Source organism: Acomys russatus, chromosome 29 (assembly GCF_903995435.1).
Source record: "Acomys russatus chromosome 29, mAcoRus1.1, whole genome shotgun sequence".
NCBI classification, from domain to species: domain Eukaryota; kingdom Metazoa; phylum Chordata; class Mammalia; order Rodentia; family Muridae; genus Acomys; species Acomys russatus.
In genome coordinates this window covers 10,255,737-10,274,259 of record NC_067165.1, presented here as the reverse complement: position 1 = coordinate 10,274,259, position 18,523 = coordinate 10,255,737, and the positions used below count along the sequence as shown (strand labels likewise).

The 18,523-nt window shown below is 38.9% G+C and overlaps 1 protein-coding gene across 1 annotated transcript in view; it reads right to left on the bottom strand.

The window, feature by feature from the left end:
- Positions 1-18,523, bottom strand: part of LOC127211314 (selection and upkeep of intraepithelial T-cells protein 2-like) — a 50,626-nt gene that overhangs the window by 19,854 nt on the left and 12,249 nt on the right. Inside the window, exons 2-3 of the mRNA XM_051171134.1 lie at positions 16,987-17,067; positions 80-427 (exon numbers count right to left, since the gene is read on the bottom strand). Of these exons, the coding sequence (XP_051027091.1) occupies positions 80-427; positions 16,987-17,062 (424 nt within the window). The 5' untranslated portion in view covers positions 17,063-17,067. The remainder of the gene's footprint in view (positions 1-79; positions 428-16,986; positions 17,068-18,523) is intronic.

The window sequence follows — 18,523 nt, the reverse complement described above, 5'->3', positions numbered from 1 at the left end:
ACGCTAAGAATCTTTCAACCACTCAACCCTGGACTTTGAACCATGAATACAAAGCAGTCTCAGGGGAATCCATGCCTACCTGTGACCTTAACTTCTGTGATGTGCTCTTCATAGAATTCCCCATCTTTGAAGAGGCAGTGGTATGACCCATCATCAGCAGCAGTCACTTTGAAGATCCTGAGGGTCACTTTCCCTTTTCCAATGTCATCCTTCCGAAGTTCTGTCCGCTCCACATACTTGGAGATGGTGTCTCCATGCAGGTCTTTACCGTTCCTGTAGAGGTGCACAGGCTGTGTATAGTGGTTCCGGAACCAGCGAATCTCCATGTGCTGTGCTTGTTGTGGTGGAGACAACTGACAACTGAGATCTAGGACTCCACCCAATGGAGCCAAGACTGGCCTCTGTAAGCCAGTCACTGTGAACCGTTCTGTGAAGGAATTTAATCATACGACAAGAGTGTGAATTAGTAAACATATTCACACCCATTGTTGAAATCATTCTGTTTATACCACTTTGGTCTTCACCCCCCACCCCACTCAAATATCCACACACACTTCGCTTAAGATCACTTTGTTTATTCTGAATGCATTTCAGTTACTAAGTACAGAATTGATACAGAAGCATAAAGTGTTACTACCAATGGTTAGAGAAGATTTTAAGGAACAACTAGAGATGGTGAGACACTTTAAGAAAGGCTGGATTGAAGGAAATGTGTAAAAATGGATCAGAAAAATGGCACTATGAATAGGCTATGCCATGTAGTAGAGATTTTGGTGAACTGAAGCTCTGGGTATAGGAGAGAATCCACAATCCATGGCTCTTCTGATACATGCATATGCTTATAGATGAGAGAGTGGCAGGCACTGCTGGACCCTTGTGTTAAATATTCTACCCTTTATGTAATACAGATGAGGGGGCTGGTCTTATATACTCAATAACTGGACTAGTTTTATGTTATCTTCTTGATATGGCCATGTACTGATGTGTTCCTGATCTACCCTGATAAGTTCATAGGTGTTGTTTTCTTTACTTTTATGATTAAGTTATTTGTAACTTTTTCCCTCATGATTCACACTTACAAAAGTGTATACAGTTATTCAGACTCAGCATGTGCACTGAAACTGTAGCAAGCTACTCTAACTAGAATGGAGTGACTCAGTGAAATACTTGTTTTAAAAGCCACAGTTTCACTTTGATGTAAAGTGGAACAGAGCATAGCCTGAACTTTACAGTAAATAAAGATGAAGATTAGGTCAATATTTTGCAATTAAAGTACTGAGAGTCAAAACAATAAGCTTTCTATTTATTATGAGATAGCTGAAATTCTGAACATTGACAACACAAAATGGTGACAAAAGATGAAAGCAATACAATTGTTACTTATTGCTTGTCACAATGCAGAATGATTGAGACAGTATTAAAAAACAGTTTGGCACTCTTCACCAGTTCTAGATATGGGTTTAACACACTTTTTTTCCATAGTCATGATTCTAGATGTAGTCAAATGAATTAAGAGTACATCCATATTGAAATATGTACACAGATGTTAATAACATCTTCTTCACAGTTGCTAAAAATTGGAAGAAGTTAAAATGTCTCTCAAAAGGTGAATGAAGGAACAAACTTTTGTACATTCAAACAATAAAATTTAATAATAAAGAATTGATGCAATGTGGCACAAATGTTAGAGCAGTAACAAACCAATTACGATGGGATTTAAGGCCTATTCCATGAGACCAAAGCCATGCTTACACTCCTAAAATGGCCAAGAACATATCAGGTAAGCCATAGTACTAGGAAAAAATCCAATAGTACTATTATGTTAAAGAAACATAGTAATAAAATTACTCCTAATGGCATATTGCTATGCCCATAGGTCAGTGCCTTCCTCAACCCTTATAAGAGAAGTTTCTTCTTGCAGTAGAGATATAAATTAACAGAGAAACCCACACATGGACACTATGCAGAGAGTTTGCAACACTCAATGTTAAAAGATATATTCATCAATCCTCTCTCCTGTAATGTTCAGGATATTAATGCAAACAAGGAGTCAGAAAGATTGTAAGAGCCAGAGATAATGGGTGACTGTAAGAACATAAGAGGATTGATTCTCATATGAACTCACAGAGACTCTAGCAGCCCATACAAAATCTGCATAGGTTTAAGCCAGACATGGTCTTAACACTGAGTAGGAAGTGGACATTGTGTCCCACCCATAACAAAACTTATCTACAATTGATACCCACTGGCAAAGGGAAAGTCAGTTTTCTCTAATGTAATCTCACTGGGCATATTAACTACACTCTAGGGCAGGTCTCAAGTATGGGACTATTTGACCAACCTAAAAGAAATTCAATGGTATTTTGGAGGACTTTTTGGTTTGTTTTCTTTTATTATGACATGTTTTTGTTTATTTGTAATTACCCCAAACCAAGATATCTAAATGCAAGTGTAAGAACACCCAGGTAAATATGGCACAAACATGACCAGCTCTCCTAGAACAGCAATGATTGAGTATTCTAGTGCACCTCAAATACAAGAAGATAACCTTAAAACCAACTTTAGAAAGGCGATAAGAGATCCTTAAAAGGGAGGTCTCTTAGAGAAATCAAGGAAGAGATAAATAAAATATTGGAGGAAATCAACAAATGCCTTAAAGAATGCCAAGAATACCAAGAAAGAAACAACTGGGTGAAGGAAACTGTTCAAAAACTGAAAATGGAAATAGAAGCAATAAAGAAAACACAAACTGAGGGAATTCCCTCATCTACAAAGTGAGTCCCATTGCCACACAGAGAAACCTTGTCTTGGAAAAATTCAATTCTATGTTCAAGTATCACTTCTACACATCTGAACAATTCATATCCAGAGAAAATATGTTCCAATCACCCAATCTTACGACATGGAACAGGTGAAGAAAGTGATTAAACAGTCCTTCAAAGGCATTGCCTCTCTGACATCCACTTTCACACACAATACAAATCTGTCATTTCATCTTACTTCAAGCTCTAACTTTGGTCTACAAGCTCCATAATGTCACCCTGCCTGGCCAGTTTGCAGATTGCTGGCTATGTGTTTCTCCTGAAACCAGCTCAGTACTGCCACTGACAGCATTCCAAATTATCCTGTCAAGTAACCTCACCTCTCCATTCATCAACTGCCCTAATTCCAGCATTGCCACAACCCCCTACCATTTTCATATAACCCTCTTTGGCATGGCAAGCTGTTTCATGGCATCTAGGACACTTCTTTAGGAATGTTGTTTCCTAGAATGCAGCAAAACTATAATCCTTGATACCTCATCTCAGCCCACATTTTCCTACTGCTCACAACACTTCAATTCTTTGTCATAATCAGTTCTGTCATCATCTACCTTCTGGTTGGTCAAGGATTTGCACACTGGTGCTTCTCTTTCCCAATTTGGGAAAAATACATGGAGAAGAACCTTTACCAACCCCAGCTGTGGACTGGACTAACTGCTTATCATAAGTGAGCAGTTCAAATTTTGCCCATTCTGGCTGTTGCAGGAATTACTGCCAGTGTTGGAATAAAGGACAGCAGGATTGGCCACTTCACTGATTCTGTATTATCAGTTTTCTTCTCAGTTTATTCAGGACCTCCAGCCAGTGGTTCAGACAATATAAACTCCACATTGACCCTTCGGAAATGGTAGTATTCCAGAATCAATGAGACCTAGACCTTCTCGCAACTGAAAAGGGAGTTCTTTGTCTCTTTCTAAAAGAAGAATGATGTTTTTATGTCAACCAGTCAGGTTGTAGAGAGCAAACCAACACCATTTTGTGTTCAGGGCCTGAGAACCTGATCCCCCTCCCCTCGGGGAGTTTCCAGAGAGCCACAAACACACAACTAGGAACTTTTCCTAGGAGCTTACACCTGGCACCACCCAATCAGAGCCACAGGTCACCATGACCAGAACGTACAAAAACTGACCTCTGTGGTCTGGCCCTGGTCTCCTAGCCAATCAACTTAAAGGGAAACATTTTTGTACCCCCTCTGACCTATCATGTAACAGCAAGGCTTGGAAACAGCTTGGAATCTGACCTCGCTCCCGCCTGAGGTTTTTCACTTAAAAACCCCATTCCCCAAGCACTAGGGGCCACTATCTTCCCTCCTCACAAGAAGGCTGAAGGCTCTGAGCTTGACTAATAAATGAGCCCCTGTGTGATTTGCATCTGACTTATTCCTGGTGTTCTTTGAGGGTTTCACACTTTGAGAATTATATTTGGAGCATTGGCCAGGAACCCCCAGACCTTCAGGACCCCCAGGTCTGGAGGGCCCAAGGCCAGCTGGTAAGTGCCTGAGTGCTCCTGTCCTGTCATTGTTTTGTTCTGTTTGTGTTCCTTGTGTCTTGTTACATGTTACTTTCATTTTCAGGTGCCCTGGTATCTGAATACCCAGAGGTGGACAAGCAGATGCCTACAGGATCATAGCTGTGGGAAGGCTCAGAACATGTTCAGTGCCCTGTGGGAAAAGATGAGAGTCTCTATCTGGAGGTTGCTAACCTGGCTCATGAGAGTGCGAGTTGCCAATTAGCCAGTTCTCTTGGCAATCAGCTCTCAGCTTTTTCTCGGTAAGGCAGCTCTGTGAGAGGGCATGTTCCTGTGCCTCCTGACTAGATTTCTTGGCAGCCAGCTCAGCATTTTTTCAGTAACCTGGCTCCATGAGTACCTGTGCTGCCTAGCTAGTTTACCTGGCAGACAGCTCTCAGGTTTTTTTTTCTTTTCATGGCAGAAGCTCAGCTTTCTGCTTACATCTGGCTCTAGGCACATTTCCATGCCACCTGACTGATTCTACTAGCAGATACCTCTTTGCACCTAGCCCAGTTTTTCTCATGGCAGCTATCCCAATTTTTTCTCTTAGCAACTAGCTAAATGTGTCTGTGTGTGTTTGTACTCTGTCTATTTTGTGTTTGGTCCTTGTTGAGACCTTAACTGACAAAATGGGACAGACGACCTCTAGCCCCCTAGACTTAGTTCTAGTTCACTTTAAGAAAGTTATAGCCAGAGCATACAATTTGTCAGTGGACATCCGGAAAAAAACTGATGACTTTTTGTTAAAAAAAATGGTCCTCTTTCAACCTCAAGTTTGTCTGAGAGACAAAGCATGTCACTCCCACAGTGTGCCAAGATGCCAACGTCTCACTACCTGTGCACACCAGGAAGTATGATTCATACTTTGGGTTTTTTGTTTGTTTGTTTGTTTTGTTTTGTCTTTGTCAGCTTAGATATGCTGACCCTCAAGCTTGTCAGAGATCTTCTGAATATGACATCTAACAAGTGTAAATTTATTATATAAAAAAAACAGAGATTCCCAAATCAAGATGGTAGTTCTCAAGGTCTCAGAGAACTTAGACACAATCCTAGATTGTGGTTTCTGGCCACAGAGCAAAACTTCTCCCAATGTCTGCTATAGATCAGCCTAACTTTGGACAAACTGGACACCTGGAGAGTCACTGTTTCATGTTCCTGAACACAAGGTGAGGTCAGTCTCTTCCATGTTCACCTTCCACAGAAACAGTCTCTGAGCTTAATACAAGACTGTCTCTGGCCATCATGCCATGCTGCTACAGGAGATAAATGGAACACAATCTATTTACTGGGATATGACTTAATTGATCATCTCTGTCATTTTAATTGATACATAAATTCATCTAGATTACAATTTATCCTTCTCAGGTCTCTAATTACATTGATTGCTAAGATAATGGTATCTTGACAGCTAGAGGACAGTTTGATCTACTGTCAATAAAAAATAAATCTGTCCAATCTGTACATCACTCTACTATATGACACCTGGGTCAGAGAAGAAATAAAGAAAGAAATTAAGGACCTCCTGAAATTCACTGAAAATGAAGGAATAACATACCCAAATTTGTGGGACACATTGAAATGGTGCTAAGAGAAAAATTCATAGCACTAAATGCCTTTTTAAAAAATTGAAAACATCTGATATAAGCAACTTAACTACACATCTGGAAGACCTAGGAAAAAAGAATCAGAAACACTCAAGAGGAGTAGACATCTGGAAATAATCAAACTCAGGGCTAAAATCAACAAATTAGAAACAAGGGGAACAATTCAAAGACTCAACAAAACCAGGAGCTGTTTTTTTTTTTAAAGAAAATCAACAACATAGATAAAACATTAGCCAAACTAACTAAAAGGCAGAGAGACACTATGCAAATCAACAAAATCAGAAATGAAAAGGGAGACATAACAATAGTCACTGAAGAAATACAAGAATCAGAGGTCCTACTTTAAAGCATATATGCCACAAAATTTGAAAATCTAGGGGAAAAGGACAATTTTCTTGATCGATTCCACTTGCCAAAATTGAATCAAGATCAGATAAATGAATAAAACACTCCTATTTCTCCTATAGGAATAGAACCAAACATTGATAATCCCCCAACCAAAAAGAGCCCAAGGCCAGATGATTACTGTGCAAAATTCTACCAGACTTTCAAAGAAGAGCTAATACCAAAACTCTTCAAGTTACTCAAGAAGATAGAAATGGATCAAACATTACCAAATTCATTCTATGAGGCTACAGTCACTTTGATACCTAAACCCCACAAAGACCCAAAAAAGAGAATTTCAGACCAATTCGTCTTATGAACATAGACACAAAAACACTCAATAAAATACTCGCAAACAATTTCAAGAACATAACAAAGATATCATTCACCATGACCAGGTAGGCTTCATTCTAGGCATGCAGGGATGGTTTAATGTGTGGAAATCCATCAATGTAGTCCACCACATAAACAAACAAGAAGAAAAAAACCACATGATCACCTCCTTAGATGCAGAAAAAGCATTTGACAAAATCCAGCACCCACTCATGTTTAAAGTTTTGGAGAGATCGGGAATACAAGGCATGTACCTAAACATAATAAAGGCTATACAGAGTAAGTCAATAGCCAACATCAAATTAAATGGAGAGATACTCAAGGAAATTCCTCTAAAATAGGGACCAGGCAAGGCTGCCCACTTTCTCCATATCTCTTCAATATAGTTCTTGATGTTCTAGACAGATCAATAAGACAACAAAAGGAGATCAAAGGGATCCAAATGGAAAAGAGGAAGCCAAATTATCCCTATCTGCGGATGATATGATAGTGTGCATAAGTGACCCACAAAATTCCACTAGAGAACTCCTACAGCCGATAAACACCTTCAGCAAATTGGCTGAATATAAAATTAACTCAAAGAAGTCAGTAGCCTTCCTTTATACAAATGAAAATCATGCAGAGGAAGAAATTAGGAAAGTTAGACCCTTCCCATTAGCCACAGCAACATAAAATATCTAGGAGTAACTCTAACCAAGCAAATGAAAGACTTGTTTGAATACACACACACACACACACACACACACACACACACACACACACACACACACACACACACACAAAACAGGAGAGGAGTTTTTTGGTTGGGATCTTGTTTTTGGCTGTTCATCCCTGCACTTCAAGAGGCTTCTAAAGAAACTGCTCCAGGGAAAGTTTCAAGTCTTTGGACTCCAGCTGAAGCTTTGGGCTTCAGCTGCTGTTCCTGGTTCCAACAGCAACTTAGGTGGAACTGATAATCTGCTAAAATCCTGCTGACTATGCCAGAGACCGATATCCTTAAGGTTTCACTATAGTGTTCTTTAATATCCTTTTCTGATTGTTTGGACTAGTCATGTTGTTAAAGAAGTAGACTCATTTAATAAGTTCATAATAAAATATAATTGATAAAATATTTGAGCCTACAGAGAAGCTGAACAAGCCATCTTCTGTATCTAGGGAAGACCTCAAGTGGAGGGATTGGGACACTAACCCAGCCACAAAACCTTCAACCTACAGTGTGTCCTGACATCAGAGTGTTCTCTCAAGTGACAATTTGAGAGACCAGAAAGACTTCATCCAGCAACTGATGGGAGCAGATGCATAGTCCCACAACCAAAAATTAGACAGAATTTGGGGAGTCATTGGAGGAGGAAAGAGAGGAGGATTGGAAAAACCATAGGCATCAGGGACACCACAAGAAAAAGGACCACAGAATCAACTGAATGGAACTCATAAGGGCTTGAAGAGATCAGGGTCTGTAAGGGTCTGACCTAGGTCCTCTGCATATATGTTATGGCGGAGTAGCTTGGTGTTATTTTGAGATGCCTAATCTTGGGAGCAAGGGGCTGTTTCTGACTATTTTGCTTGCTTGTTGGAACCATTTTCCCTATTGGGCTGCCTCCTTTAGCCTTAATGTGGTGGTATGTGCCTGTTCTCATTTACATTTTTATGCCCTGTTTTGGTTGATGTCACTGGGAGACCTGTTTTTTTTTTTCCTGAGGGTTAAGAGTCAACCTGGGGGAGAGGTGGGGCATGAGAAAGGAAAAATTGGGCTATCAGAGAGAAGGGAAACTGTAGTCAGTATGTCATATATTAGATAAGAATAAAAATTAAAATAAAAAGAGGTTTATAACTGACTAAACTGCTGAGAATAAGTGACTGCTTAGTGTTGGAGGAAGGTTTCATGCACTGTTTTCAGTGCCTTGAGATTTGGTTCCTGCCCTGCTACAAGCATTGTTATCAATGTTGAAATGTCTCCTGTATCCACATGATGTAAGGAATGTTCACAAATTATCCATGATTGGCTAAATAAAGTCCCCTATACACCTGGGCAGGGGAAAAATAAGGTAGGCATAGCCAGGGTTTGGCCGTGGATAAAGAAATAGAGGATCATGGGAAGAAGGAGGAGAGCAAGAGATGGGAACCAAAGAAGAAGAGCAGCCATGGTTTAAATAAAGATCACGTGGACCAGGGGAAATGAACTCTGAGAATGTTGTGGAGAGGAGCAGCCCAGATGGAAAACATATGCAATTATTTGTGGGCATATTGCATGGGGGAGTAGCCCAGATGGAAATGATTAGAACAATGGCATAGATTGTGGGCCTTGGTGGTAACCAAGGTATCTTAGGGGGAAATATCTGCTCAGCTCCAGGTAAAATAAGGCTTTCCTAAAATTTGTCAGGTGTCTGCATTATTTATTTATTTGTAACAAGTTAGAGAGTAATACAGCTGCAATAACTAAAGGCTTTTAATAATAAAAAGAAATCCTATGAATTTTCTGCAACAGCTTAGTAATCAACCAGAAATAAGGCATTTATATCAATACTCTTAAGAGTTACATAACATAGTGGAATGGTTGAAATAGAAAAAGAAGATGTAAGATCTGGTAGATTGGGGAGAAATGCTATAAAGTGCTATGCTATATTTTGGGCACAACATGGGTGTTGCATTAACGAATTAGAAGAGCTATTTTTACTAGAAGAGCTTCACAAGATCAAACCAGTTAACATTCCAACTAATAAGGATATATCAGTAGCTGAAAAACTTATATTAGCAACTGATAGCTGTTGGGAAAGGAGTAGTCATATATCTTGAGGGCGTGGCTGCTGAAAGGTTGCCCACGCTACAGATGGTAGATGGTATCACACTCATGTGCATGCAGACAGCACTAATTGGATTCAGAAAAAAATAAAGGATATAATGATGGAAGGTGATGTAGTGGTGTAATCTAAAAGAAATGAAAGTGAAGATTTGGGTTGGATATGATCAAGATACAGTGTTTGTATATATAAAATTGTCAAATAATAAATTCTAAAGTATTTGGTTGGGGAGGTCATGTGTTCTAAGAAGTAACTTACTACTGCTGTCTACCTAAATTGATGATGTGTTTATAACTCTAGAGAAATACATAAGTCAGTTTTTCTAAAAATAATTCTCTAAGTTCAGGGAATGTTGTGGACAAAGAGATACAAGGAATGTAAAAACTAGAAGACAAAGAGAAGAGTAGTGAAATGTTATGTTACCTGGGTACAACCTAGTCCCTGAAATTGTGGATGCACAGCAACTGAGTTTGCCTAATCTAGACCTATAGAAGGCTGGACCTGTAAATAGCTGGTTATGGGTACAGAAGGGGCTCAGGTAGCCCTTCTCCCACCCCCTGCTGAACTGTTGCCTATTGAAGGGTTTCAGGGGTGGAGGAGTTATTATCTTCAGATGTGTTCCCATTGATGATTTCACCAGATTCCTGTGGATAGCTCCAAATGGTCACACAGATGGCCCTGATTAAACTCAGTAGGCCACAAAACAAGCAAAGCAAAACAAAACAAAAAAGAAACCATGATTGTGAGAAAGCAACCTGTAGTAAAGAGGGGAAATTGACAAGAGGAGGTGGAAGACAAGATAGGGTAAGGTGGGTAACCGGAATGCATTATAAACATGTATAAAATTGTCATAAAACAAACTTAATGAATAAAAAAGCAAGTAATAAATGGCTATTAATGAAAAGAAAATAAGAATTTAGGGTATCATTAACACTTCAGGGTGGTGGTAAGGAGGCATTTTTTGCAAGATATTCAACCTTACCCATTAATATAAAAGTAAATATAATAAATGTTAAATATTAAACCTGAAAGCTAAGAAAAAAACAAAAATTCCTTTGTTTTAGTCACCAACTCCCTTTGGCAAGGAAATCAGGTGGAAGACTGTCTTTCCCTCCATAAAGAGATTTACTACCTGATGTGACTCTATCATCAGATGAAGCAATGAAGATAAGAAGAAGAAAAGAAGGAGTACAGCTTAAGTTCCTAAGCCTCTCAACTCACCTATGGTTGGGGTAACCATCCCCTGGGAGTTGCAATGGCTGAAGAAAGAGCAGGGCTCAAGCTCCTAAGCTCCTTGGGGCATCAGGGATGGGGTAACCCCCTTCTGAAAGTTGCAAAATCTCTGATGGGGCAGTTTCCTCCCAGAATTCTCATCCCTTGAGACACAGTCCCACCTCAGAACTGTGTGGTTTCTAGGATCCCATGCCTCAGGTTGCCCTTCTGTTGGGAAACTGTCCCATCTTAGAGCTGTGTGGTTCCTGGGCTTCTGAGTTCCAGGATACCTTTCCATCTGAGTATCAGGAAGGCCAACAAACACCTTACCTCTAATTCCAATCCCCCATACCCACCCTCACCCTTGTAGTAGACCACCTGCTGTTCCCTCCCCTTCTTCCCTGCCCCCATCCTTAGTGGGTCATGAATATCTTCTTTTATATCCTACCTCCACCATACCATCTTTTTGTCTTAACTGCCATCTCTCACAGGCACTCCCTGAATACACACTGGAGGTAATGGCAAGAAAATCAAGTAGGCAATATTAACTTTCCCTCCTGATAATTCCAAAGTTCCAGTCTTATTCAAAGCTCTGTAGCAGACTACCTGTTACAGAAATGGGTTATATGCATACTCTGGAAACACATCCAACTTTTCTCCCTCCTTAGGACCCATTCATCCTCCACTTAATACCAAGAAACACTTTCTCAATACCAAGAAACACTTTCTACCCAGGACTCCCAGTGACCATGTATGAAAGGATCTCACAACACACAACTCACAGCCACTGCAGTCCCCTAATGGCAAGAGAGGGCAACAAAAACCAAGAAAGGAACATCCACCCACTTAACAAAAGCAAAAGCATATATCAGCATCTAGTATTACAATCACACCAGCATAAAAACACAATCATTAACAGTCAAGGTAATATGTCCCCACTAGAGGGCAGTGACCCTACTCTATAGGCACTGAGAAAAGCAATATAGCTGAAACACACAAAGACATCAAAAGAGCTATTATGAATATGTTCAAGCTCTTTAGAGAAGAAATGAAGAAGTCTATTACTGAAATCTATGAAAACACAAAGAGTGGAATGAAATAAAGAAAACACTTCAAAACATTAAAGTGGAAATACAGTTAATAGCTAAACTGAGGGAAAACTACAAGTAAAAAATTTAGGAACTTGAACACAAATTTCATAGGTAAGACACACCTGGAGAATACAAGAGGTAGAAGAGAGAATCTCAGTCATTGAAGGCAAGATAGAAGAAATGAATATTTTGGTCAAAGAAAAGGTTGACTCTAAGAACATTCAGGCACAAAATATTCAAGAAAGTTTGAACATTATGAAACAAAAACCCAAATCTATGAATAATAGGAATAAAGGAAGGAGACAAAACCTAGGTCAAAGGCACAGAAAATATGCTCAAGAAAATCAGAGAAGAAAATTTTCATAAGGGAAAGAGAGAGAGAGAGAGAGAGAGAGAGAGAGAGAGAGAGAGAGAGAGAGAGAGGGAGGGAGGGAGAGAGAGAAGTCTATCACAGCACAAGTACCATCAGAACATCTAATAGTCTGGACCAGAAAAGAAATTCCCCAAAGCACATAATAATTAAAGCACAAAATGAATAGAGCAAAGATAGAAATAGATGTGGAAGAAGTCAAAGTACTTTTTGAAGATAATATGACAATAGACCCTAAAAACACACCATATAGATGATAAACACATTTAGTAAAGTAGCTAGATACAAAGTTAAGTCACAAAGGTTAGCAGTCCCTATATATTTAAATTAAAAACTGACTGAGAAAGAAATCACAGAAACAACACCTTTCTTAGTAGCCTCAAAAAATAAAAAATATCTTGTGGTTACTCTAACCACGCAAGTGAAAAACTTGTATGATAAAAAGTCTAAGACATTGGAGAAAGACACTGAAGATGATATCAGAATATGAAAATATCTTCTGTTCTCAAGAATAGTAGGATTAACATAGTAAAAATGACCAACCTGCCAAAAGAAATCTACAGATTCAGTTCAATACCCAACAAAGTTCCAAAACACTTCTGCACATATCTTGGAGTATAATTTTTAGTTACATATGGAAACACAAAAATCCAGTATAGCTATGAAACTCTTGAATAAAAAAAAATAACTTCTGGAGACATCTCCACCATCTCAATTTGTTCTATGTATCTATGATAACAAAAGCATCAGGGTATTGGAACAAAACAAACACATTCATCACTGGAATCAAACTGAAGACCCAGACACAGGTAATCATACAAAGGAGTCATAGACTCCTTTTAATTTTTATAAAGATGCCAAAAATACATACTGGAAAGAAGATAGCATCTTTAACAAATGGTACTGGTCAAACTGGATGGTTATGTGTAGAAGAATGAAAATAGATCCATACATATCACTCATCACAAAAATTAGCTCCAAATGGATCAAGGACCCCAATATGACTCCAGATACACAGGGTTTGACACAGGAGAAAGTGAAAAATAGTTTTGAATTCATTAGCACTGGAAAAGACTTTCCGAGCAGAACACCATTAGCACAGGGCATGAACAAAAACAATCAATGAGACCTTTTGAAACTGAAACTGTTCTGCACAACAAAGGCCAAGATAATTTGCAGAAAGATTTTTTTAATTAACTATACTTTTTATAGATGGTTAGTACCTAAAATACATGAAATTTTCAAAAATCTGGGCATTGCTTCAAATGTGGCAAACCAATCACTGGGAAAATGTCTTTTTATGATATAAAGACATAATACAATAAGATGATAGGATAACAAGGTATCAAATAGCAGATATTATGTTATATGAGGTTTATTAAGTGATCACGGGGAGAGAAGTAAAGGGGAGGGGTACACAAGGGAGAGACAGAGACAGAGATAGGGGAAGAGAGAAATGGGGTAAAGGGGTAAGAAACTGAGGGCAGAGAGCGGGAGTAGAGGGAGGAGAGAAGGACCATGAGGAGGATTTGTCCTTTTATATAGCCGTGGGCAGGACCACGCCTGCATGGCAAGTAAGCGATGACATCACAGGGAGGCCAACTGAAGCATAATGCTAAAAGTCCCCGTTTTGGTACAGACAGAATTCTGCCTAAAATTGAGCAAGCTTGGATGCACGCAGAGTCTGCCAAGGCAGAGTAAATAAATCCTCAATAGTTCCTCAATATACTGGGATAGAAGGCTAAAGATGACGCTCCAATGGTATAAAGGGTTTGACAAATTGTCTCTGTCATTTTTTTTTCACTTTGGAAACCGCTAACCTATACTTCCGGTTTACTCGCGTAATTAATTGTATTCCATCTCAAGTCTCTGATAGGGTTGAAACCAAGATAGTTTAGTTTTACAATTAAGCTTAATTGTTTAGGGGATGAGATGTTTTTAGGTCTAGATAGATATTTTAAGCTGATAGAGATGTGACATGCTAGAGATTGATTTACATTCAGAATTTTAGACTCACCAAGATAAGAAAGATGTTTACTTCAAGATTGCCAAATACAAATAATGCAATTACAGGCACATGGTCTTACATGCCTTTAATCCCAGGACTTGGGAGGCAGAGGCAGGCAGATCACTGTGAGTTTTAGGCCAACCTGGTCTGCAAAGCTAGTCTAGGACAACCAAAGCTACACAGAGAAACCCTGCTTCAAAAAAAAACCCAAATAACACAATTTAAAGTGGGATAAAATCTAAACAGAGACTTCTCAAATGGCTGTGAAACACTTAAAGAAATGTTCAAAATCCTTAGTTGTAAGTGAAATGTAAATCAAAACTACATTGATATCATATCTTACACCCATCGATTACACTTGTCAATAAAAGAAGTAACAGACAACTCATGCTTGGTGGATGTAAAGTAAGATGCACAAAAATCCATTACTGGTGGAAGTTTACACTCACGCAGCCACTAAAGAAATCAGTGTGATAGTTTCTCAGGAAGCTGAGCACAGCTCTACCTCGAGATCTAGCTACACTACTCTTGAGCACATATCCAAAGAATGCTTTATCCTAATACAGAGACACTTATTCAGTCATGTTAATTGCACCTCTATTAATAATATCCAGAAACTGAAAACAGCATTGATGTTTTCAATGGATCAAAAGATAAAGAAATTATTGTATATCTATGTGACAGAATGTTATTAGTCATCCATGTAAAAACATGAAATCATGAAATTCACAGTTAAATGGATGGAGCTAGAAAAATATTCTGAGTGATGTATCGCAAACACAGAAATATGATTAAGGTATGCATCGACTTCTATGTGGGCGTTAGATTTTAAATCTTCAATAGAAAAGCTAATATAACCACAGATACTAGGTAAAGAGTAAGGAATTATGGGGCAAGGATGAACTTTTCTAGAAAGGGAAAATGAAATATGTAGCTATGGTTAGACTCATGATGCAATGGGAAGATCAAAAGTGGAGGGGGAGTGCAGAGGAGCTAAGGGAGAAAGTACAGAGATGGCTAAAACTAAGGCCCATTTCAAAGATCATATAAAAATATCATATAGTAGAAAATTGCTGAACTGGTTTCGTGTGTGTGTGTGTGTGCGTGCGTGCGTGCGGGCGTGCGTGCGTGCGTGCGTGTGTGTGTGTGTGTGTGTGTGTGTGTGTGTGTGTAAATCCAGATAAAATCAACAAGTACTTGGGGAGATAAAGGCTACAACTGGGGATGTCTCATTAACAAATGAAACTTCCAGTACCAGGAATGAGTATAATATGGGTGGAACCCAAGTAAATGTGCATCGGTGAGATTTTATTCTTGAACACCAGCTTTTGCTATAATATTCTACATCTTTTTTATATCATTTTTTGCCTAAGTCCTTTCTTTTGAATGTGTCCAAGTAATCTGTATTTATTTATGCTTGGGCTAGATTTCCCTAGAAAGTCAAATTCTATTCTCACTCTTTTAGCCTTTTTCCTCTTCCTTCATCTTTCTCCCTCACTGTACTCTTAACTCAGATAAATTTTAATATGTGTTGGCAGCCTGTATCTGTCATGGACTATCTCAGTCAGGTATAGGACCTTGGGAAGAGGAGTTCTCAAAGCATCAGTGTACAAGGGTTCTGTGGTGACACACGGAAACAAACCCAGAGATAGTTTGAATCTGAGTGTATTTTGTAGGCAAGCACTCTACATTTTTATACACATTTTTTGAAACAGGGAATGTTTTGAGCCTACATTTCCCATGGAATAGATTCAAGGGAGTCGGGGAGGCAATCAGGCATACACAGTACAAAGTATAAAATGTAAAGTAATAGTGTCATTTTTTATTTACCAGCTTTAAATGAAACAATACAGGGTACAGAATGTAAAATAAGATGTCATCATTCTTAAATTATTGGCTTGGTGTCAGCATGCATGTTCTCTCTTTGTCAAGGGCCAATGTTCTCTCATTAATGCAACTTTCTGTCCAACATCTGTGTCTCAAGACAGTTTTTTTCTTAATTCTCCTTTCTAATATCTGAGTACCACTATTTGGAGCTCTCTGAAACACTTTATTTCTTTGTAAGCCATAATATAAATTAGTAACTAATTATTAATTCTTAGCCATATTTCTTTTAATAAGTGGAACAGAACTTGGTGGTGAACTCCAGGCCTGAATGGTCCCTGGCTGCAGTCCCATGTTAAGGCATTTCATAGAAATGTCATCATGTTTGAAGGGTCCTGGTATGGGAGTAAGGTTAGGAGGAAGAATAGAGACAGAATATGCCAACACAAGGAGAAAAAAGAAGGCTGCAATAAATTACCCCCAGCAGGAACATCAGACCCATTCCTGGAGGCTCTCCCTATGCAGGGGTCATCGCCTCTGATTGTGCAACAGCATTTGTCACAGACTTCACTGGAGGGGTCATGACATGTATCAATTCTTCAGTGTAAACATGCACTCAGGATACAGAGGAAGGCAGAGTGACATAAGTTCAAGGCAAGGATTCTCTCCAAAGTGAGTCCGTGACAGCCAAGGCTGCACAGAGAAACCTTGTCTTGAATGCTTCCCCCAAAGAAGTTATATATAAGCCTTGTGCATTCAGTTAGAATATTGAATCCTCAAGGGAAGTATTTGGGTTTTTTTCATTGTACTTTCTTTATGGAAGTTGACACAAATCCAAGAAAAGAATATAAGCTGGTTAGACATAATTACTTGTTTTTCTAAGCTTGATACTTTCGTGACTGTCTTCACTCTATTGCTACATTCAAATGTTAGGAACGATGGTTTAAATACCCTGTCCTTTTTAACATACCCTGATTTTTCTGGAGTACTTAACATTTTAAAGCTCATGAGAGCAAGTAAGAGATTCATACCTGAACTCAGTGCTGTCATCTGGAGGAGGCATAAGACAATGCAGTGTGCAGCAAGACATATTCCTGTAGCTCCCATTACACCTGTGATGAGACACAAGTTAATGACCAGTGAAAACACAAAAAAGCTGCAGAAATCAAATACCTCCATGTCAGGGTCTAGTATGGGTCTGAGAAGGAGGAATCAGGCAAGGGGATTGGGGGAATCTTGCAGTGTGACTGATTGGCAGCAAGGGTGCTTCTTTATTTATACAGAACTCAGCAGGCACTCACAGGGTCATGTTGCTCCAAAACATAAATCATGTCATTTCTGTCCCTGTCGTGTGTTATAACTTCCTCTATGTCATAAGTTTGGTCATCATTTATAAACTGTGACAGAACATAATTGTCTTTTTCAATAAATTTTCCTTATGAACCGTATAACTCAACTTTTAAGAATCCTATGGTTTCAAGGACAGTAGACAGAAAAAACATCTCCCGGCCAGCCAGCCTCCGCGTACTGCCATGTCCCAAACAGTGTATTATCAGCCAATTGCCATTAGGCCCAAGAAAAATATTCAGGCCAGAGATTCTGGAGTTATTCAGTGTCTGGCATAATACCATATTTATATTTTATATATTTGTTGAACTTACTTATATATCTTGTTTTGGTCTTCTTTTACTGCTTGGTCATATTACACGACAGTGGCCCTATACAGCTTCACTTTCTAGGAAAGGAGCATCTTAAACTTCATTACTTTATCATTTACCCACACCAATTTTGTCAATCAGTATAAGTCCCTGTGTAGGGCATAAATAACTCTATCCATTCTAATTTTGTTGCTATATCTTTTTCTTGAGAAGATAGTATATGCAGCCCCCAGTATTATATTGTACCTAATTGTCTGAGCATATAGGAGGAAGAGGCTTTTAAGTTGATTTGCTGTCAACTCCTCTACCCCAGCAAATTTTCTTTATCTTTTAAAGTTTACTTTGTTCTGATTATCTTGTTCCTGAATAAGTACAAGGGTAGACATTATAAGAGTACCATGGAGTCAGAGCCTCATAAAGAGATCTCTGGTGACTTTATTTGTGTTACAACCTTCAGGATGTAAGGAAGACCTTCAAATCAGCAAAATAAAGATATCTCCCTAAAGCAGGTGGGGTAGTGTAGTCAGGGCTTTCTTGGGAAAGCTTAGAAGCAGAACACCTGGAGAAGCCATAATCCATAAGAAAATTTTCCATCAATACAATATCTTCAAGTTGTACAAATATTGAAAGCAACACCACCACCCCCAAGCATGTGGAGATCAAGACAGAAAGTGAAAGATGGAATGATGATGATTGCATCATGTGTCTCAGCTTTGCTAGATAAACACCTAGCAGCCGTTCTGGTTTCACTGTTTTCATTAGATAGAGCCGTGCCACCTCCATACTTTTCTACTGGTTTCCATGCAAAGTTAACTACAATTAGGCCTCACTTTCAGTCAATGAATAACTTTCCTACCGTTCTTCACCTCATGATATTTATTATCCTGAAATTTTTATTTGCTAAATCTGG